The sequence below is a fragment of the Malaya genurostris genome, chromosome 3 (genome assembly GCF_030247185.1).
Source record: "Malaya genurostris strain Urasoe2022 chromosome 3, Malgen_1.1, whole genome shotgun sequence".
In the NCBI taxonomy this organism is placed as follows: domain Eukaryota; kingdom Metazoa; phylum Arthropoda; class Insecta; order Diptera; family Culicidae; genus Malaya; species Malaya genurostris.
In genome coordinates, this window is record NC_080572.1 from 165,225,792 (window position 1) to 165,241,921 (window position 16,130).

The window sequence follows — 16,130 nt, forward strand, 5'->3', positions numbered from 1 at the left end:
AGGAAAGAGCAAACCCCCAAAAGCGGTGTGATAGGAAACTTATTCGCGAATCGGCGGCCACCTAGCATATTAACGGACACCCCGAAAGAGTAATAACTCATCAAAGAGGGTGGTCACGCAAAGATTCAATATAGCCATTATTTCAGGGTGTCATTGTTTTTGGTTCGCCTCGCATTTCTTCGGCGACGGCTCAATTCATTGCGTCGACAGGCGTGCTATCATCTCGCTGTATGAGTGAGTGACGGATAACGATGTTTCTTTTCCAATTATCATTAAATGGTGTTAAATATTTTTTTTGGATTTCATATAAATTTATTTTTATATGAGCGAAATTTTTTTTCGAAAAAAATCTGAGAAATTTTGATGCTCTCAAAAGAACAGTTTAGTTTGTTAATGTTGGTGATGAAAGGTGCTGATCACGATCATCCAGCATTTCACGATCGTCGTAATCCTGCGTTTTTCTCGAATACGAAAAAACAGCATAATTCAAAATGTCTCATGCGAGGCGAACGATGCACAAAACAAATCGAAAAATGGTCCAGTTGCTGACCTACTGTGTCATTACGAATCGTTCATAATGCAAGTCGGTTCGTTCGTCAGTTGTAGGAATTAATTGGATTAGATTTGTACTTTTCGAAGTGTTGCTCTGAAATTCCATGCGCTATGGATCGGAACAAATGGTAATCGGATGGAGCGATATCCGGTGGATATGGCGGGTTGAAACTTCTCGTTTCAGCGTTTCGAAATAAGTTTTTACGACAGACGACAAAATAGACGTGACGATCTCTATATTGCGGCCGCTTTTCCTGCAATGCTCTATTCAAGCGCATCAATTATGGTCTGTGTATGTGTGAGTAGAGATGGTTTCACCCGGTTGGAACAGCTCATAAAAAACAAAGCAAAGAAATGTTTACCGTATACTTCCACTAAGAGACGACGACTTTCCACCGCACTTTTCTTCATGTTAAAGTAATGAAGTAACACTGCTCGCCAAAACGAACAAACATCGTCATGTTGGATTCTGCACAACAAATACTAGGAATACAATAAGGGAATGTCATATACTGGTAAAGATACACTATGTCATTAGCTTCCAGGAGCATATTTACTTTTGTATGTGTGGCTATTGATAGTTTGTTGAGCCCATCTTTCGGATATCACTACGAATTAATTCGAACACCTAATAGATAACAAATAGAACTAATAGAGAATTTTGTTTGTTTGTTCACAGAATGTGGTTTAGTCGCTGCCTAATCATGATAGAATATGGTTGTGGAAACTGAGTGGCGAATCTAAACGTGTTAACAGGATGGGAAAATTTGATGGAAGTTTGGAATGAGGTACTTTTTTACCCAATGAATAGTGATTTATCGTTAAGTTAATATTTATTGAACAATAAGAAAAGATTATAGATAATACAGGATCCAACATAAATTACATAAAAAACAAGCAAGCACAGTTGATACATTCTTCGTCGTGGTACTTGTCTAGTCATTATTTATCTCAGATACATTCGTTTGCTTTCTAAAAATAAAATGATACAGATACGGCCTGATTGTTACTTATGCATTCTGTATTCAACACTATGATGCTACATACACAGTATTGCAGTGAAATAGTTTATTCCCTATAAACGCAATGTAACATTTGAACATACCCAAATAGAGGAACTTGACAAAAAATAATTATTGCACTGAACAATAATCCTTTAATTATATAAAAATCCCCATAGATGATATCGATGAAATGCTTTTCAATTAGAAATTTATACAAAGTAAAACGAATTGTGGCATTTTGTCTGGATAAGTGTATACTTAATAAATTCAGTTGAAAATATTTTTTTGCATCTAATAAAGCAAATACGCGAGTTGATGTTATTTAGTCCAGCAAATGACTTTTGGATCTTTACACATGTGTTGAACATTTTAAAGGATTAAAAGCTCATTTATGCGCCAGGAAATATAACACACTTATAGAAACTCCCAAAGTGAATATATGTTTGATAATTATATTGGAGCAAAAACACAATCAATAATCAGCTGACTGTATTAGGTTTTGATATTTTAAGATACGTCAAATTTTAGCAAACTAATTAATATAGCTGCTCCTTTTTCTTTGATAATTTTTTAGGTTCCTTATTAGGAATAAATAGATTTTCTTCCGTACCTATCAGTGTTTTGAATAACCGTTTCATTTTTGAACTCCGTATGTATTGCTGACATCGAACGACAGTGAATACCTTCGTCGTCTAAATTTCGATGCGTATTTTGTGCTCCATTACGATTGTAATCCTTCATCACAATATTATAATAACAACTTCAATTGCAAACCCAAGCTGAAATACAAGATTCTGGAAAACTTTTTCATAGTTTAAAACAAAACGTCGTATATAATTTCATGCACATTCGGTAACAAAGTATCTTGAACATACTCGAGATTCCTTCTTACGAAAAATTCTAGTACATCGGGTTTTTTTCTTGTGTTTACTATTATCTTGTACCACTTTCCTCAGTGGAGTATTTTTTAATACCTTCTCACCTATAGAAATATCCACGCACAATGCAACGCCGACTCAACATCAAGGGTTCCCCTAGTGGTGTCTGAGGTAAACGTCATTTGAAATCCTCTAGAATACGGGTTCGCATCTGAATGATATATTTGTTTTATTGTTCAAGTTTAATTAATTTAGCTATTTATTTTGCGTTTGACTAAGAAAAATACTACATCTCAAATCAGGGCTGAATGTCAGCGATTAATCATAAACATTCGGAAAAACTTCATCGAAACTGGCATTCCTCCAGTTTCTCTAGTTATAATTTTGCTTCAATCTGTGATGAAATCACTCTACTTATTATGCTGTATATATTAATTTATTAGTTTCCGAAGCGCTGGAGTTTTCTCAGAGATATTTATTAGATTATTTAGGATTTTGTACGAAAAGAACATTCCCTCCAATTATATACTTATTTACATTACTTTATAATTTTGTTCACACTTCATCTGGTTAATTGATAAGATATACTATAGTTGGAAGAATAAGCTGTTCACGAACAAACAAATTATATAAAAACAAACAAACTGCTATTAAAATTGCAATTAAAATATGTTGAAAACACAGCTATTCAATAGAAAACTAGTCATTTGTACAAAGTAAGAATAAAGATGAGCAAAAAGAATAATTAATTTAACAAGGAATCAAACAATTTGGTTATGCGATCAGATCAAGTAGTAATACTAAATACTTAATACATTCACTGACTTGTGTTATATTTGCACCATTATAGTGTTTTTCAAAAATCGGCTGGCGTCTTACAATTGATTAGAGTGCTAATCTATGCAATATGTGATTTATGAACTTAAGTTTTTTCTGCTGTTTTTGTTGCTTGTGATAAGTGTAAATGTCGCTTTTGTTCGTTCCTTTTTCTAAACTCTTATTGCTTTTTTTCTGTTAACACACTTTAATTAAGAATGTGGTTTGTAAAAAAAAGTTTATCCCTCTCGGATTAAACATTATCAAAATGATCTAATAAACTTGATTAAGTATTAGAACTATCATTGTTTGTTATTGTTTTATTTGACAGAGAAATTTATTTCCCGAATACTTAGTTCTGTGTGTATGTGGGTGTCTTTTACTTATTTCAATTCCCATTATCTGGCAGCGATTTACAGAAAAAGATGTTTCCACGTGTTTTGTTTAAGTATGCAAATACGATTGATCGTGGACTCAGGTATATGTTAGCTCATTAGAATTCTTATAACCCCCCTTATTATACAGAGCAAATTCGGTGTTCCGAGGTTATCGTTTCATTGGCCAGCCCCGCCTCAATATAATGTTTGCATCAAATAGATTTGAACATTACACAACTTTCGATCTTTACAAAATTCGCTGAATGAACACCATTTGTCTACTAACCGCCGGTACATGTTAAATATGAACTTTATTCATCACGAGTTTATTTGGGATGTCATCTAGTAGAATTTAATTTCTCTAGAATTCATTTATTTGTATTTTTAAAGGAACACGTTCATAAAATTTTTCTTCGCTTCGAATCTCGAAATTGCCCGTAAGATGGAGCTGTAATGTAGAGCATTCTGGTGGCATTTTATATTAACACTAATATTACCAAAGGCTGACGCTGTCTTAAAATGGTGTACGGGTTGTAAACTTCGCTATTGCTCGATCAAAATGTGTGTTTTTGGCTGCATCCTGAAAGTATTGCGACACACTCGTTCAATGTTACTCTAAAGTGAGTACAATTTCACTCACTTTCGTTAAAAGTGGAACTACTCTATAGTGAGCAGAGCTTGTTTACTCACTTTTGAGTAAATATGGTATTTGTCAAATTCTGAGTAATATTTATTCAGTGCTACAAATGGTAAAATTAGCTCGAGAGAGTAAACATTACTCAATCATTCGAATTGAATAAGGGATTGGAATAAGGAATTCTTTGCTTTAAACAAATAAGTAGGTCACACACTTAGAAAATTTCGCAGAATTCGGTAATTTTTTACCGAATTTTCAACAGCTGAACGTACGGTAATCAGTTCGGTAATCAAATTGATTACCGATCGTTCGGTGACTGGTGAGCTGTCAAACAACTACCGTAAACTGTAAATCAAATGGATCTAACTGATAGTTCGGTAATTTGTTGTTTGTTTGTTTTCCTTTGGGTAAAATTCTTTTATTTTCTGGTTTTCATAAAACAACACATGTTCACAAAAACGAATGATAAAAAAATTCAACCTGTTGTGGCTATGATTTTATTCCACCTTCCAAAACACTGCACAATCCGTCGAGTCCACCAGAAATTACCCTCGAACGATTTGTGTAGGCAGCAAGTGGACAAGTGATACAAAATTATTCTCTGCCTATAAGTAAACAAAAAGCTTTTATGTTAGTGGTTCTAATGTTTGAAAAACTTTAGCACCTGTACCTCAATCCATTCGATGAACTCTTCAAGATTTTTTTCGTTTGGTTAATAAAAAGACACTTACTGAACATTGATCAACTGTTTGACAGTTAGTTTTCACGACAATCAGTATTTACAGAAGTTTGGTTATTGGAAGATTATTTTACCGTACGGACGGTAGGGTTTTACCGTACTCGGAGACTATTCAGATTTACCGTATGAATTGTATATATATTTACAGAATTCTGTAATGAAAATATGCGTAACACTGATCGTCCGGTAAAAATTTTCATAATTTTTGTAAAATGACGTTCATGTACCGAAATATCGGTAATTTCTTTTGATTACCGAAAGCTTTCGTTAAAAAAATTACCGAACAACGGAATTGAATCTTAGTGTGCAGTATTTGTTTAGAGCAAAGAATGAAGGAAGTCGCTACCTGTTCATCGGTCATTGGAAAGGATCCTTCTGCCTTCCTCCGTTCCGTCTCCGACAAAGGTAAAAGTTTAGTGAACGTAAATTTTCACACAACGTTTTCAAAGCTCTGTGAGTAAAACTTGTTGTCAATTTAGAAACTGAGTCGAAGTTACTCATTCTTCTAAATCAATATTACTCCCTTTTTGACATTTGAACTAAATGAGCAAAAGTGAGTACAAATTACTCACTCGAGAGTAACATTGAATGAGCGTGTATAAAAAACGCAAACATATCAACTACATGAACAGTTGCATTGCATATATGCAAGTTTTTGTTTTTATAATCTATCATAAATAAAAATGCCAAAAGTTGTTTCTCGAAGCATTGTGTGTTCCGATTCGAAGGATCAGGAGGAGTATACTGATACGGGTCCGTTGAACATCTATTATTGTTTATGCGGACAAATGAGCCTAATTTTAGGTAATTAAGATACAAATACCAATTGAAATAAGTAATAAATTGTAGTATTAATTGCAGATTGTATAGTAGAAAAACTCCCACTGCGACAGCTGGATGGAGCACGAGTTATTGATTCCGCTAAACATGCCAACAAAATTACTTCGGATCCTGGGGAAACGGTGTTTATCCGACGTGAATCTGGTATTGAAAAACAGCATCGTTTCAAATGCAAAAAATGCTCTTTGCCTCTGTATTACCGGCATACCAGTGATTCCCAGGTAACATTCATTATTCGTCGTGCACTGGTTAAATCGAAGAGCGACACTCGGATTTCCGACGTGTATAAACCGGCCGCAAAGTCAATACTTGAACCGAAGAAGGTAATGGTAACAAAGCACACGAAAAACATGGGAAAATTCAGCTCGGTTACAGTTTCCACGATCGACGAGGAAGAGGACGAAATTGAAGCCCGTGAAGTGGCGGACAGTTATGCTAATAATGCTCGAATTATAGAGAAACAACTGGAGCGAAAAGGCGGTAAATCAAACGAAACAGTAATAAAAGAAAAATGTGAAGCTCCAGCAGCGAAAAAATCGAGAGGTACCTTGTTGGATGTGTAGATTGCGAATTTTCAGAAATAACTTCAGAGTAGAATTTTCAGAAATAACTTCAGAGTGTATCTAATGATTAAAATTCATCAATTTTATAAATTCTAAAGTTTTTCGTTTCATTTTCCCTTGATGGTAAGGTATTGAAAATGCTTTAAATATATTGCTGAAATGCAGTCGCTACATAAAACACTTCATTGTTTGTGCTTATCTTACAATTGTCCATTGAAAAAAAAGTTTCATCTAAATTTCACTTTTTTATACATACAAAGTCGCCTAAGGCGTGTGCGTCTATTTAGCATACAAGTTCCAAGTAGTTTATCAAAACTACCAAAAGCTTCGATCCATTCGTTATCCAGAAATATTCAGAATTATGGTCTATACTTTGTCACACAAAGCTGGTTCATATATTCTGGAAATTTATATAAAGTATTATAACTTCCTCTTCATATCCAGTTTTTTTGTCGATTTTCATTATTTATTCAACTGGGGAATGATTCTCTGAGTCTTGAACATTTAGATAGTTTCCACTTGCTGCAGTTATTTCATTCCAGATACGGGTCGATGTTTTTGTGAGGCTTGCTGTATACGGGTGGCTTTTAGAACAGGCCTCGGTCATCCTGACACGCCTTAGTAATCCAGCAGATGAGGATCTGAGCTGGATGGTGGCTATATATCTTTCATCCAGAACGGAAAATGTTCCTGTAATTATTTCTGAGTGCGATTCACGGTGTGGCACGGAGTCCCATTTTGTTGAAATACAACATTTGGCTTCGGATCAAACTTTACCGGGAGAAAACTAATACCGTTTTCGTTTTTGAACCTAGACGCGGGCTACTCTGACTCCGAGTAAAACGAACACGTGGTACGAAATACGGTATAATATAGCGGTAGGTTCTGGTATTAGATAAGGGATTAACGGTAAACATATTCTTGTCGGTGAACTAGGTTACGTGAATTTTTGGTTTGAAGAATTTCGATATTTTCTTACATTGTTCGACTCGTAGCTCCAGGATGCGGTTGGTAATCATGTAATATTTTTCCGTGTCCTCGACTTCGCCCACAATCTTCCTTCGCTATTTTCCATACCGTAAAGTCGCTGATTACGTTTTCCTCCGCCATTTTCCTCATTGAACGCACTGGGTTCGTCTGAACTCTTCCTTTGATGCCAACGATAAACCTCGAGGCCTGACCTTGGCCGACATGTGATCATTCCTTTCGTTCCACGGTCCAATGAGATTCTTTCACGGCGATTGAAATGTTTTTTGTGACATTTATGCGTGAGACATATCACGAATATTCTGTCGCTTCGTTATGGTACATCTGTCGAACTAAGTAAATATATGGCATGAGTTATGGATTATGAACATACAAAGAAATCCAAGGTATTGTATACACGCTAACCTTATTTGACGATGGTGCTAACATTATCTCGTACAGGGTAAACTCTGCTAGCATTCAGGTTTTGTTAGTTGATGACCAAACAAACTCTTTACCAGTCTACTCGAGATCTTAATTGGTTTCCGTTTTCTTACGAATGGCAAGGCAATCTATGTTGGGTGCATGCATTCGAGATGTGTACAGATACTGATTGATTTGATACCATTTGATCGTTTAAGATTTTGTAATGTTGAAAAGGACCATTTGGTTTCTAAAGATTGCTTTTGTATTCAAGGCCAACGATTTAAGACAGTGTTTTAAATAAGCTCTTTATGTTACTTCTGGGGTCCTGAGAATGACCGTTTGTGGCTTAAGAGTCCTGGAAAAGACTATTTGGTTCCGGATGATTACGTTAGTATTCCAGGAAGTGGGGCGCCATTCCAAGTCATTTATAAGTTTGAGCCTTGGCCTAGAAGAAATCATTACATAAATATAATTGCTGATATATTTTAATATTTCATACATATCAATATTTGAGTGAAAGGAACTATCAAAATGTTGTACGGGACTTATATCCGTCTTTCAAAAAGCAAAGTCTTGGCATTACAACATTCCTTTTGTGGAATTAGGCCTTTCTGTTTCAACAGACTTCGCAGCCGATTCTTAGCGTACAGAATCATTGAATGGCTAAGTACTACGATCCTACTCACAATATGAATTCTTCCAGGTCGATCATACGACAACTGGCTTGTAAGACCAGCGCCGTATGCATTGAATTACCAAGCCGGGTGTGATCTCCGTCTTTCAGAAGGGCCAAATTGTGAAATTCTCTACGATATTAAACACTGCTCGGAACATTTTTCACGAATCCGATGCAGCCAAATGCTAGTTTTACTTGCGCTCGTTTGGTGCTAATTTCACACAGCGATAATTGCACAAAGCATATAAAATTATTCTAGATTCGCACTAAACTGATGATTTTACTTTCGATTTGCAAAGAAATTATCTTCACAGAAAAAAATATTTTGTGAATTTACATCTATTTTCATGCACATATTTAGAGCAGGTAATTAAACATAAAGTTACTTTACAATTCAGTAGGTTTCAATAGAATTTAATCGCAAACTAAGCGTTAATTGAAAGATACAGTTATATTCATTGAAAATTCAATGCAATCCAATTCAGTTTTGAATCGATGAAGGTTTTCAATCAAAATCTCGATTCAACCCATGTCTATTACATGTTACTATTGAATTACATGTCGTGTAAATTTCATTATTTCTTTCTGTGTTTATAGCTCTTTAGATAACATTTGGAGCCATTAGAACAGCTGATTTTGTATAATGTTCTCCATCGTTTTCCTTTTTTCCAATGCAAACGACCAGCAACTGGATAACGCCATCGCTCTTATTTGAAGCGAAACTCCCACTACGAATGTCCAACAGCAGATATGCTTACAGAAGAACTAGTTGTTTTTCTGCATTTATGCTTGAAGAACGGAACCTCATATTCGCCATTGACAAACGCCAGTTGAACAAAGATGGGTGTAGTTCCACTGTCTTGACGTAGATGACGGTCTGCGCACTCGAGGTGTCTTCGTTCATGGATTATCAGAGTGAATCTAGTAAACGTGCAAGATTTTGATATTTCGTGTTTGGACAATTTAAACAATGTTTTCGTAATAAACGTGGTATTAACAATAATCTTACACCTTCCATCTTTCTTACACCTACCATCCTTTTCCCTCGTTGGACCACGCACTTTCTGCCATTATCAGTAGGCAACTAAACAAACCGGAAATAATGGTCATATATTCAAAAATGGATTTCACTCACTTTTCTCAGCGATGGTTTGACCGATTTTCACAAACTCTCACTCTCGGCGAAACAAAAATCGTAAAAAAAATCCTAAACTGGACTTAAAACCGTTATTCCCAATCTTAGGGTCAAATGAAAGGTCTTATGGTCCTATCAAAAGTTACTGCATATTTTTACAACCAAAATTTAAATCGTCGTTTAGAGTACGATGGAAAAACCGTATAAAATCTTCAAAATGTGAATAAAAACTAGTAGAATTTGTACGTCATGTTAGTTGTGGGCCGTCGGTCCGACTTTGATTATACCGGCTCTCGGGTTCCGGTGCTGGAAGTACATATAATAGTGAACCCACTTCGATTTCTAATGGATGACCTAACCGATCAGTGAACTGTTTCATTCTCTATGTTATACTAGTTAATGCACAATCCCTTGGTTTCTTTCAAAAATCGAAGAGAAACATTTTGAATAGAATACCACAGAATTATATATGAGAAAGGCATCATTACACCACTAGGTGGATTAAAACAAGTTTTCCTCTTTCAATTATCCATGTTATTTTGTTGTGAGTCATTCTTTTAAAGAAGAATCTATACCTGCTAAATTAATCAGATCGCTCTCATATAGAAAGGCTGTACAATCAATGCAAAAACCGGCCGCAGGGCCGAATGTCATATACCATTCGACTCAGCTCGACTAACTGTCTGTGTGTATGTGTGTGACAAATATTGTCACTCCCTTTTCTCGGAGATGGCTTATCCGATTTTCACAAACTTAGATTCAAATCAAAGGTTTCATGGCTCCATACAAATTTCCTGAATTGCATTTGGATCCGACCTCCGGTTCTGGAACTACAGGGTGATATGCACCAAAATTATAAAAATTATGTCACTCGCTTTTCTCAGAGATGGCTAAACCGATTTCCACAAACTTGGATTCAAACTAAAAGTCTGATTGTCTCATGCAAAGTTCCGGAATTTCGTTAGGATCCATTGACCGGTTCCGGAGTTACAGGGTGTTATGCGCCAAGAATGTGAAAATAATGTCACTCACTTCTCTCAGAGCTGGCTGAACGGATTTTCACAAACTTAGATTCAAATGAAAGGTCTTAAGATACCATAAGAATATTCCGATTTTCATTCGGCTTATATCTCTGCTTCCGGAGGTAGAGTGCTTTGTGTAAAAATGTCAGTTTCAAGAATTTTAACCTTTTCTATAATTAAAAAAAATAGGTATAGAATTCGCTCAAACCTCAATTTATCTAAAAATTTTCCTAGGCCTGGAGGGCCGAGTGTCTTATACCATTCGATTCAGCTCGACGAATTGAGTAAACGTCCGCGCGCGCGTGTGTGTGTGTGTGTGTGTGTGTGTTGTTTAAGCGACTTTTCCGCCTATTCCAGCAGCAGTAGTTTTGAGCGCTGTATGACAAAGCAATGCTTGGGAGCAACCTGGAACACGATTTTGTATACTGTAACATACAAGTACCAAAAAGACTGTGTACAGCATCTTTTTTCATGACTTTGTGCCTCTGGCCGGTTCATTTTGGCAACCTATTCGTTCGAGTATGACATGTAAACCAGATGAGGGCAATATTTTCAAGTTGAAAGTATTTCCATAATTATAGGGGAAGATGTTCGGTTGCTGGCACCTCACCGTAACTTTTGAGAGGAAGCAGATAGCGTCATTCGACAAGTGTCATGTGTGTGTAATAGCAGCACGTTCTTTTTGTGCCGAATACCAAATCAGACGATTGTACTTTTTCCTGCGCTCAAAACAAAATTTAATTGCGTGAAAATTGTTACCTTTTCGAGTTGTACACCCTATCATGCCCCTATAGGAGCACTGCTGGAGAACTAGGGATACTAGAGTTCATCATGAATTTGTTTTATATTCCTGTTAGGATGGGCATGCGTTTTGTTCTATTTATATATTGTAAAATAATATTAAAATATATTCATACATACATATAATATATTCTTATAATAAAAGTTACTAATAATTATCAGAGCTAGAATAACAGAACATAAAGTTTAAATTGTCAAATATTCAAATATGTATAAATAAGCAATTGAAAATATTGTACTAAAATCTAGATCTAAGAACAAAAACACTACAAATACACTACACGAAAATTGCTGCAGTATGCACCTGAAAAAAAACAGTTCAGTGGAGATGATCCGGTAGAGAGCTTGATAGGCTAGAGTTGAACAGATAGCCAACGTGAATGGCCGTTAGTCAACCGACCTGGTGTTGAAGTTTATATAAAAGTTCAAATAAGTATAAAAAGCAAGACAGTTTGGAATCACCTGAAAGTGAAAATCTCAGTTCTAGTGAATTGAAAGACGGAAGTCAGGTAAATAAGTACGAGAGTCTAGTCGAGTCCTAACCTCAAGCTTCTCTACCACCACGCTAGGACCCATTATAATACTATTGAATTATCGGTTTGGTACGATTATTCTCATCGCCCGATATCCCCAAAACTGAACGCATTGCTAAAGCGGTCCCCTGAAGCTGTCTGTCTATCGTCTTTGAGGTCGTACGCGCTCGAGAGGGAGGCTACGACAAGCTGGACAATAACGTCACATCACATTCGAGATCCCGGAAAGCATAGCACCAGAGCACCAGAGCCGAAGTCGGCCGACCACGTGCACAACCAGGATACATCATCACCCACACACACACTCATACACATTAGTGAGCAGAATATATGCTTAAAAAACAAGATAAGTGAGTGTTTAAACTAAAGTTATCCGAACTCTTGATTACTTAGTAGACTCGGAGCCGACCTTAAGAGCCTTCGAGTTTCTCCAGATCGAGCTGGTGCAAGAAAAGAGACCGTGAGAGTGAATTTTTTAAATAGTATCATAAATTGAAAAGCATCAAACGAAAAGGTGAGTGGATTGAATATTTATGAGGTTAAATCAATCTATTTCGTGATTTAATACCGGATGCTATTAAAATTTTCGCAATTAAAGTTTTTTTTTCGTCATTTTCAAAATGTCTATGGCACCCCAAGGTGTTCGGTTACCGGCACCCCATTTTTTTCGGCAAATCGCGAAAAATTGTCAATGATATGCAGAGGTGACTAGTCTGCAAATTTGTCTGTAAATTATCAAATTTCTTAGTTAACATGTAAACCTTTTTTCGTCTAAAGAATGTTTTCAGACTTTTGAAATTGTTTAGCTAAACTTATTGTATTACCTGGCAACACGTGGACAACTTGACGGCTTCAATACATCCGTCATATAGATAAAAACTTTAGTTATCTGGTTCTGTTAGCCATGGCGACTTCAAACAAATCGTTCAAGTCAAGGAAAATGAACTTTATTGCACTGATTAATGCCATTTAATTTTGCTTAGTGGATAAGAAGCCAATGAATTCGACTGCAGCAACGTATTCAATCCCGCGAAGCCACCATCCAAATCATTGGCCAAGACAGCCAAGGCGTAGTCACCATTAGCCAATGAACACTTTTGTCCAAAACGCCTCCGAGAAGAATAAATTCCGTTTTTGCCTTTCTTATATAAAAAGGCTGTTACAGTTAAGTTAGTAACTTAAGGTTCATAAGGGGTTTGTGTTAAGCGTGTACGAAACACTCTGCATTAAAACAGAGACAATAGTAAATTACTCGCTTGAAGAGCGAAACGGTACAGATGATTATTTTGAGTACACCGGCCGGACGGAGGAAAAAAATGACAAGTCAGTTCTTTGGGGGACACACACCTGACGACCACGCAAATGAGGCACAGCCGGAGTGACATCTTGGAATCTGGAAGATACTGCGCACCCAAGGATCTCGTCCATCCGCGCGTGCTCGTGCAAGAATTTTTCATCACCCGTCGAGCCTCATTGTGTTCGATTCCACACGTCCGGTATTAATTGTTTGGAGGCACCGGTTTCAGGTTATTTCGGTCGATTGTAGTTCGGTCTCACATGCACAATTGAAACAGAGCATCACAGTGAAAAAATTGCTTCTTCCGCGTGTTTGAATCGATTGCGGAGTACGTTCTACTCCTCCGGACGGTGGTGCATACGAAATAAGAAGTGGTCAACAAACAAAACCGCGTCGTCGTCCTTGACGATAATGGTGCGAAACGGCCGTACGTTGATAGTCTGTTAAGCACGCAACTTGCCGTCGTCATTGAAAAGAAGAGGTGCCGCGTGTGTGGATGCTCGCGATCGGGCGGTGTTTCTTTCGGAGAAGAGTGAAGAGGGACGTGTCGAACGTGTTCCATACAGTCCAGCGCAACTTTTGACTGGCACTGCTCCGGCGTGCTGTCGGAATCACAGAGGGCGACCGAAGAGAGAGAGCGACAAGGTCCGCAGGATCCGGACCACGTGACATCAACTCCCATTCCGGACACGCTCCTGATCGCTCCGACCGGGTTGGAATCAAGAGCCGGCGGTAAGACGGCCAGGATGGCAGCGAACTTTGGCAAACTGACGACAACCTAAATGGTGAGTGCACTGCTTTTTCTTACTATTGCCTCTTTTAAATGAACCGTTTATTATTGATTGGTGGGTTATTATCGCTTTGGGCTGAGAGACTAATGTCCCCCCAACAGGGACCAATGTTTTATAACACTGGCGCCCAACTAAAAATCCCACACGAAATTTTGATTTGTGTATTTGAGCCAAAATTTGCTAGTTTACGTTCAAGTGAGATTTGTGATATTTTAAGATTTGGTTTGGTTTAGTGACAGTTAATATATAATCAAAATGGATTTCACTCATTTGAATGATGAGGAAATCAACTATGAAATGGCATTACGCCACATGGTTAATCTGGGTGCAATGACCCATAGAGTAAAAGTTCAACGTTTGCGGGCGGCGGTAGCAGATGACCGCAAACAAAATATAATTCATGACTGCTCGGATCATGTAATGAGTCCGACGGTCAACATAGAAGCTTGCCAGCAGGCAATCTATGAAATTCAAAAAGTCGTTGAGCCAGCCATTCGCAGCTCCGACAAACAAAACCTCTGTCAAATACGGTCGCGACTATTACATTACAGAAACAGATTGGCAATAATAAAACCACCGATGTTTCTCGTGGAAGCGCACAAATCGCTCGTATCGTTTGTCAAAGTGTTGTTCGATGATGTGCAAAAGGTAATGACAGATCCAGCGAATGAGGTAGCAAGTGTAGTGCCGATAGATAAGCGCCAACCGGCACCGGAAAGGACCGGAAAGCAGCCCGGACAGGAGGCTAGATCCTCGTCAGGAGATGTCGAGAGGGAGCACAGCAAAGGCAGTGGACAACTCTCTACATTACCGGCAACCAGTTCTCCAGCAAGGCAGAGCGGAGGGGAAACATCACTAAGCTCGGGATTTGATGGACAGCAATCAACATTAGGCAGCGGAAGGCGAAGCAATTTACTGCTATCACACTACACCCCACCGCCACTGGAATTCCCATCGATGGTTCCAGATGCTTTTAACACGAGCAGGAGAGGAGAAAATCTTCATTCAAATTTGCAGAATGATGGTGTCAATCCCACACCTGTAGGAAACAATCGAGCGGCGACCGGAACACGTAACGTATGGGAAGAATACAACCAATTGCGGGACGATTTGTTGCATCATTTACTACGCCGAGAAGCGGGACCATCCAACGAACGAAGTGAGGACAGGCGCATGCTGAAAGCAGTACACAACTGGCCATTCAAGTTCCGGGGAGAAAAAGATACGACATCACTGAACATTTTTCTGGATAGAGTCGAGACGTTTGCCAGATCAGAAGGGATGAACGACCATACACTGTTGGCGTCGATCAAACATCTTCTGCAGGAAGACGCATTGGATTGGTATGCGCGAGCAATGGCACAACGATCATTAGTTTCATGGGAGGCGTTCAAGCAAGAGATCAGAAAGGAATTTTTACCAAGCGGTTACGCACAGATTCTCCGATTAGAAGCCTGTTTCAGATTTCAAGGGCAGAACGAGTCTTTCGCCAAGTATTATCGTGACATTGCAGCACTGTTCCGTTTTGTGACACCGGCGATGAGTGAAGAGGAGAAGTTTTTCATCGTGAAAAAGAATATGAACGCAGATTATGCGGCGATCGTAACAGCCGCGAGGCCGCATACGTTGCAGGAAATGGTAGAAATCTGCACCAGCTTCGATGAAACAAGGATGCTTCTCAATAGACAGCGCAGGATTCCAATTCCACACAGTTCACTATTAGAACCAAGCTTCGCGACACCTGGGGTTGTAGCGAAACCGGCGCCACCAACACAGTTTCAATCACGTTATGGCAGAGTTCATGCCATTGAGATGGAGCAAAACGCAACAGAAATGTCGTCTCGAGCACAAGATTCATCAGTGGAGGATGGAATGGAAGGAACAGAGGGAGAAGACGAATACTGGCAGCTGAAAATAGATCAACTAATGGAGCAAGTTAATGCAATCAAGTTGAACATGTTCAACAGAAGCGCGAAACCGGCTTGGAGGTCATCATCGAGTTCAGAAGGTTCGTCACTCAACCAACCAGCTGCGAGACAATCGATAATCCATCCACGGCTTGCGCAGGAAAAGCTGC

The 16,130-nt window shown here is 38.2% G+C and overlaps 2 protein-coding genes and 1 long non-coding RNA gene across 3 annotated transcripts in view; 2 read left to right on the forward strand and 1 right to left on the reverse strand.

Annotated features, from left to right (window-relative positions):
- The window catches only part of LOC131439571 (uncharacterized), a 49,261-nt gene extending 45,771 nt beyond the window's left edge, over window positions 1–3,490 (forward strand). Inside the window, exon 8 of the mRNA XM_058610741.1 lies at window positions 1,232–3,490. The gene's annotated coding sequence lies outside the window, so the exon portion shown is untranslated. The remainder of the gene's footprint in view (window positions 1–1,231) is intronic.
- Window positions 3,491–5,598: 2,108 nt separating this feature from the next.
- On the forward strand, window positions 5,599–6,514 carry LOC131439164 (STING ER exit protein). Its single transcript, XM_058609862.1, has 2 exons — window positions 5,599–5,807; window positions 5,865–6,514. Exons 1-2 carry the CDS (start codon window positions 5,687–5,689, stop codon window positions 6,404–6,406), a joined length of 663 nt encoding a protein of 220 aa, XP_058465845.1. The 5' UTR covers window positions 5,599–5,686; the 3' UTR covers window positions 6,407–6,514.
- Window positions 6,515–6,607: 93 nt separating this feature from the next.
- Window positions 6,608–16,130, reverse strand: part of LOC131439165 (uncharacterized) — a 64,615-nt gene continuing 55,092 nt past the window's right edge. The window contains exons 2-3 of the long non-coding RNA XR_009231069.1: window positions 7,799–8,243; window positions 6,608–7,725 (exon numbers count right to left, since the gene is read on the reverse strand). This is a non-coding gene — a long non-coding RNA (uncharacterized LOC131439165). The remainder of the gene's footprint in view (window positions 7,726–7,798; window positions 8,244–16,130) is intronic.

Excerpts from the sequence above, each read along its gene's own strand:
- LOC131439164 (XM_058609862.1), top strand. The coding sequence starts at position 5,687 with ATGCCAAAAGTTGTTTCTCGAAGCATTGTGTGTTCCGATTCGAAGGAT. Across the intron at positions 5,808-5,864 it reads ACAAATGAGCCTAATTTTAG|ATTGTATAGTAGAAAAACTC; the intron begins GTAATTAAGATA and ends TATTAATTGCAG.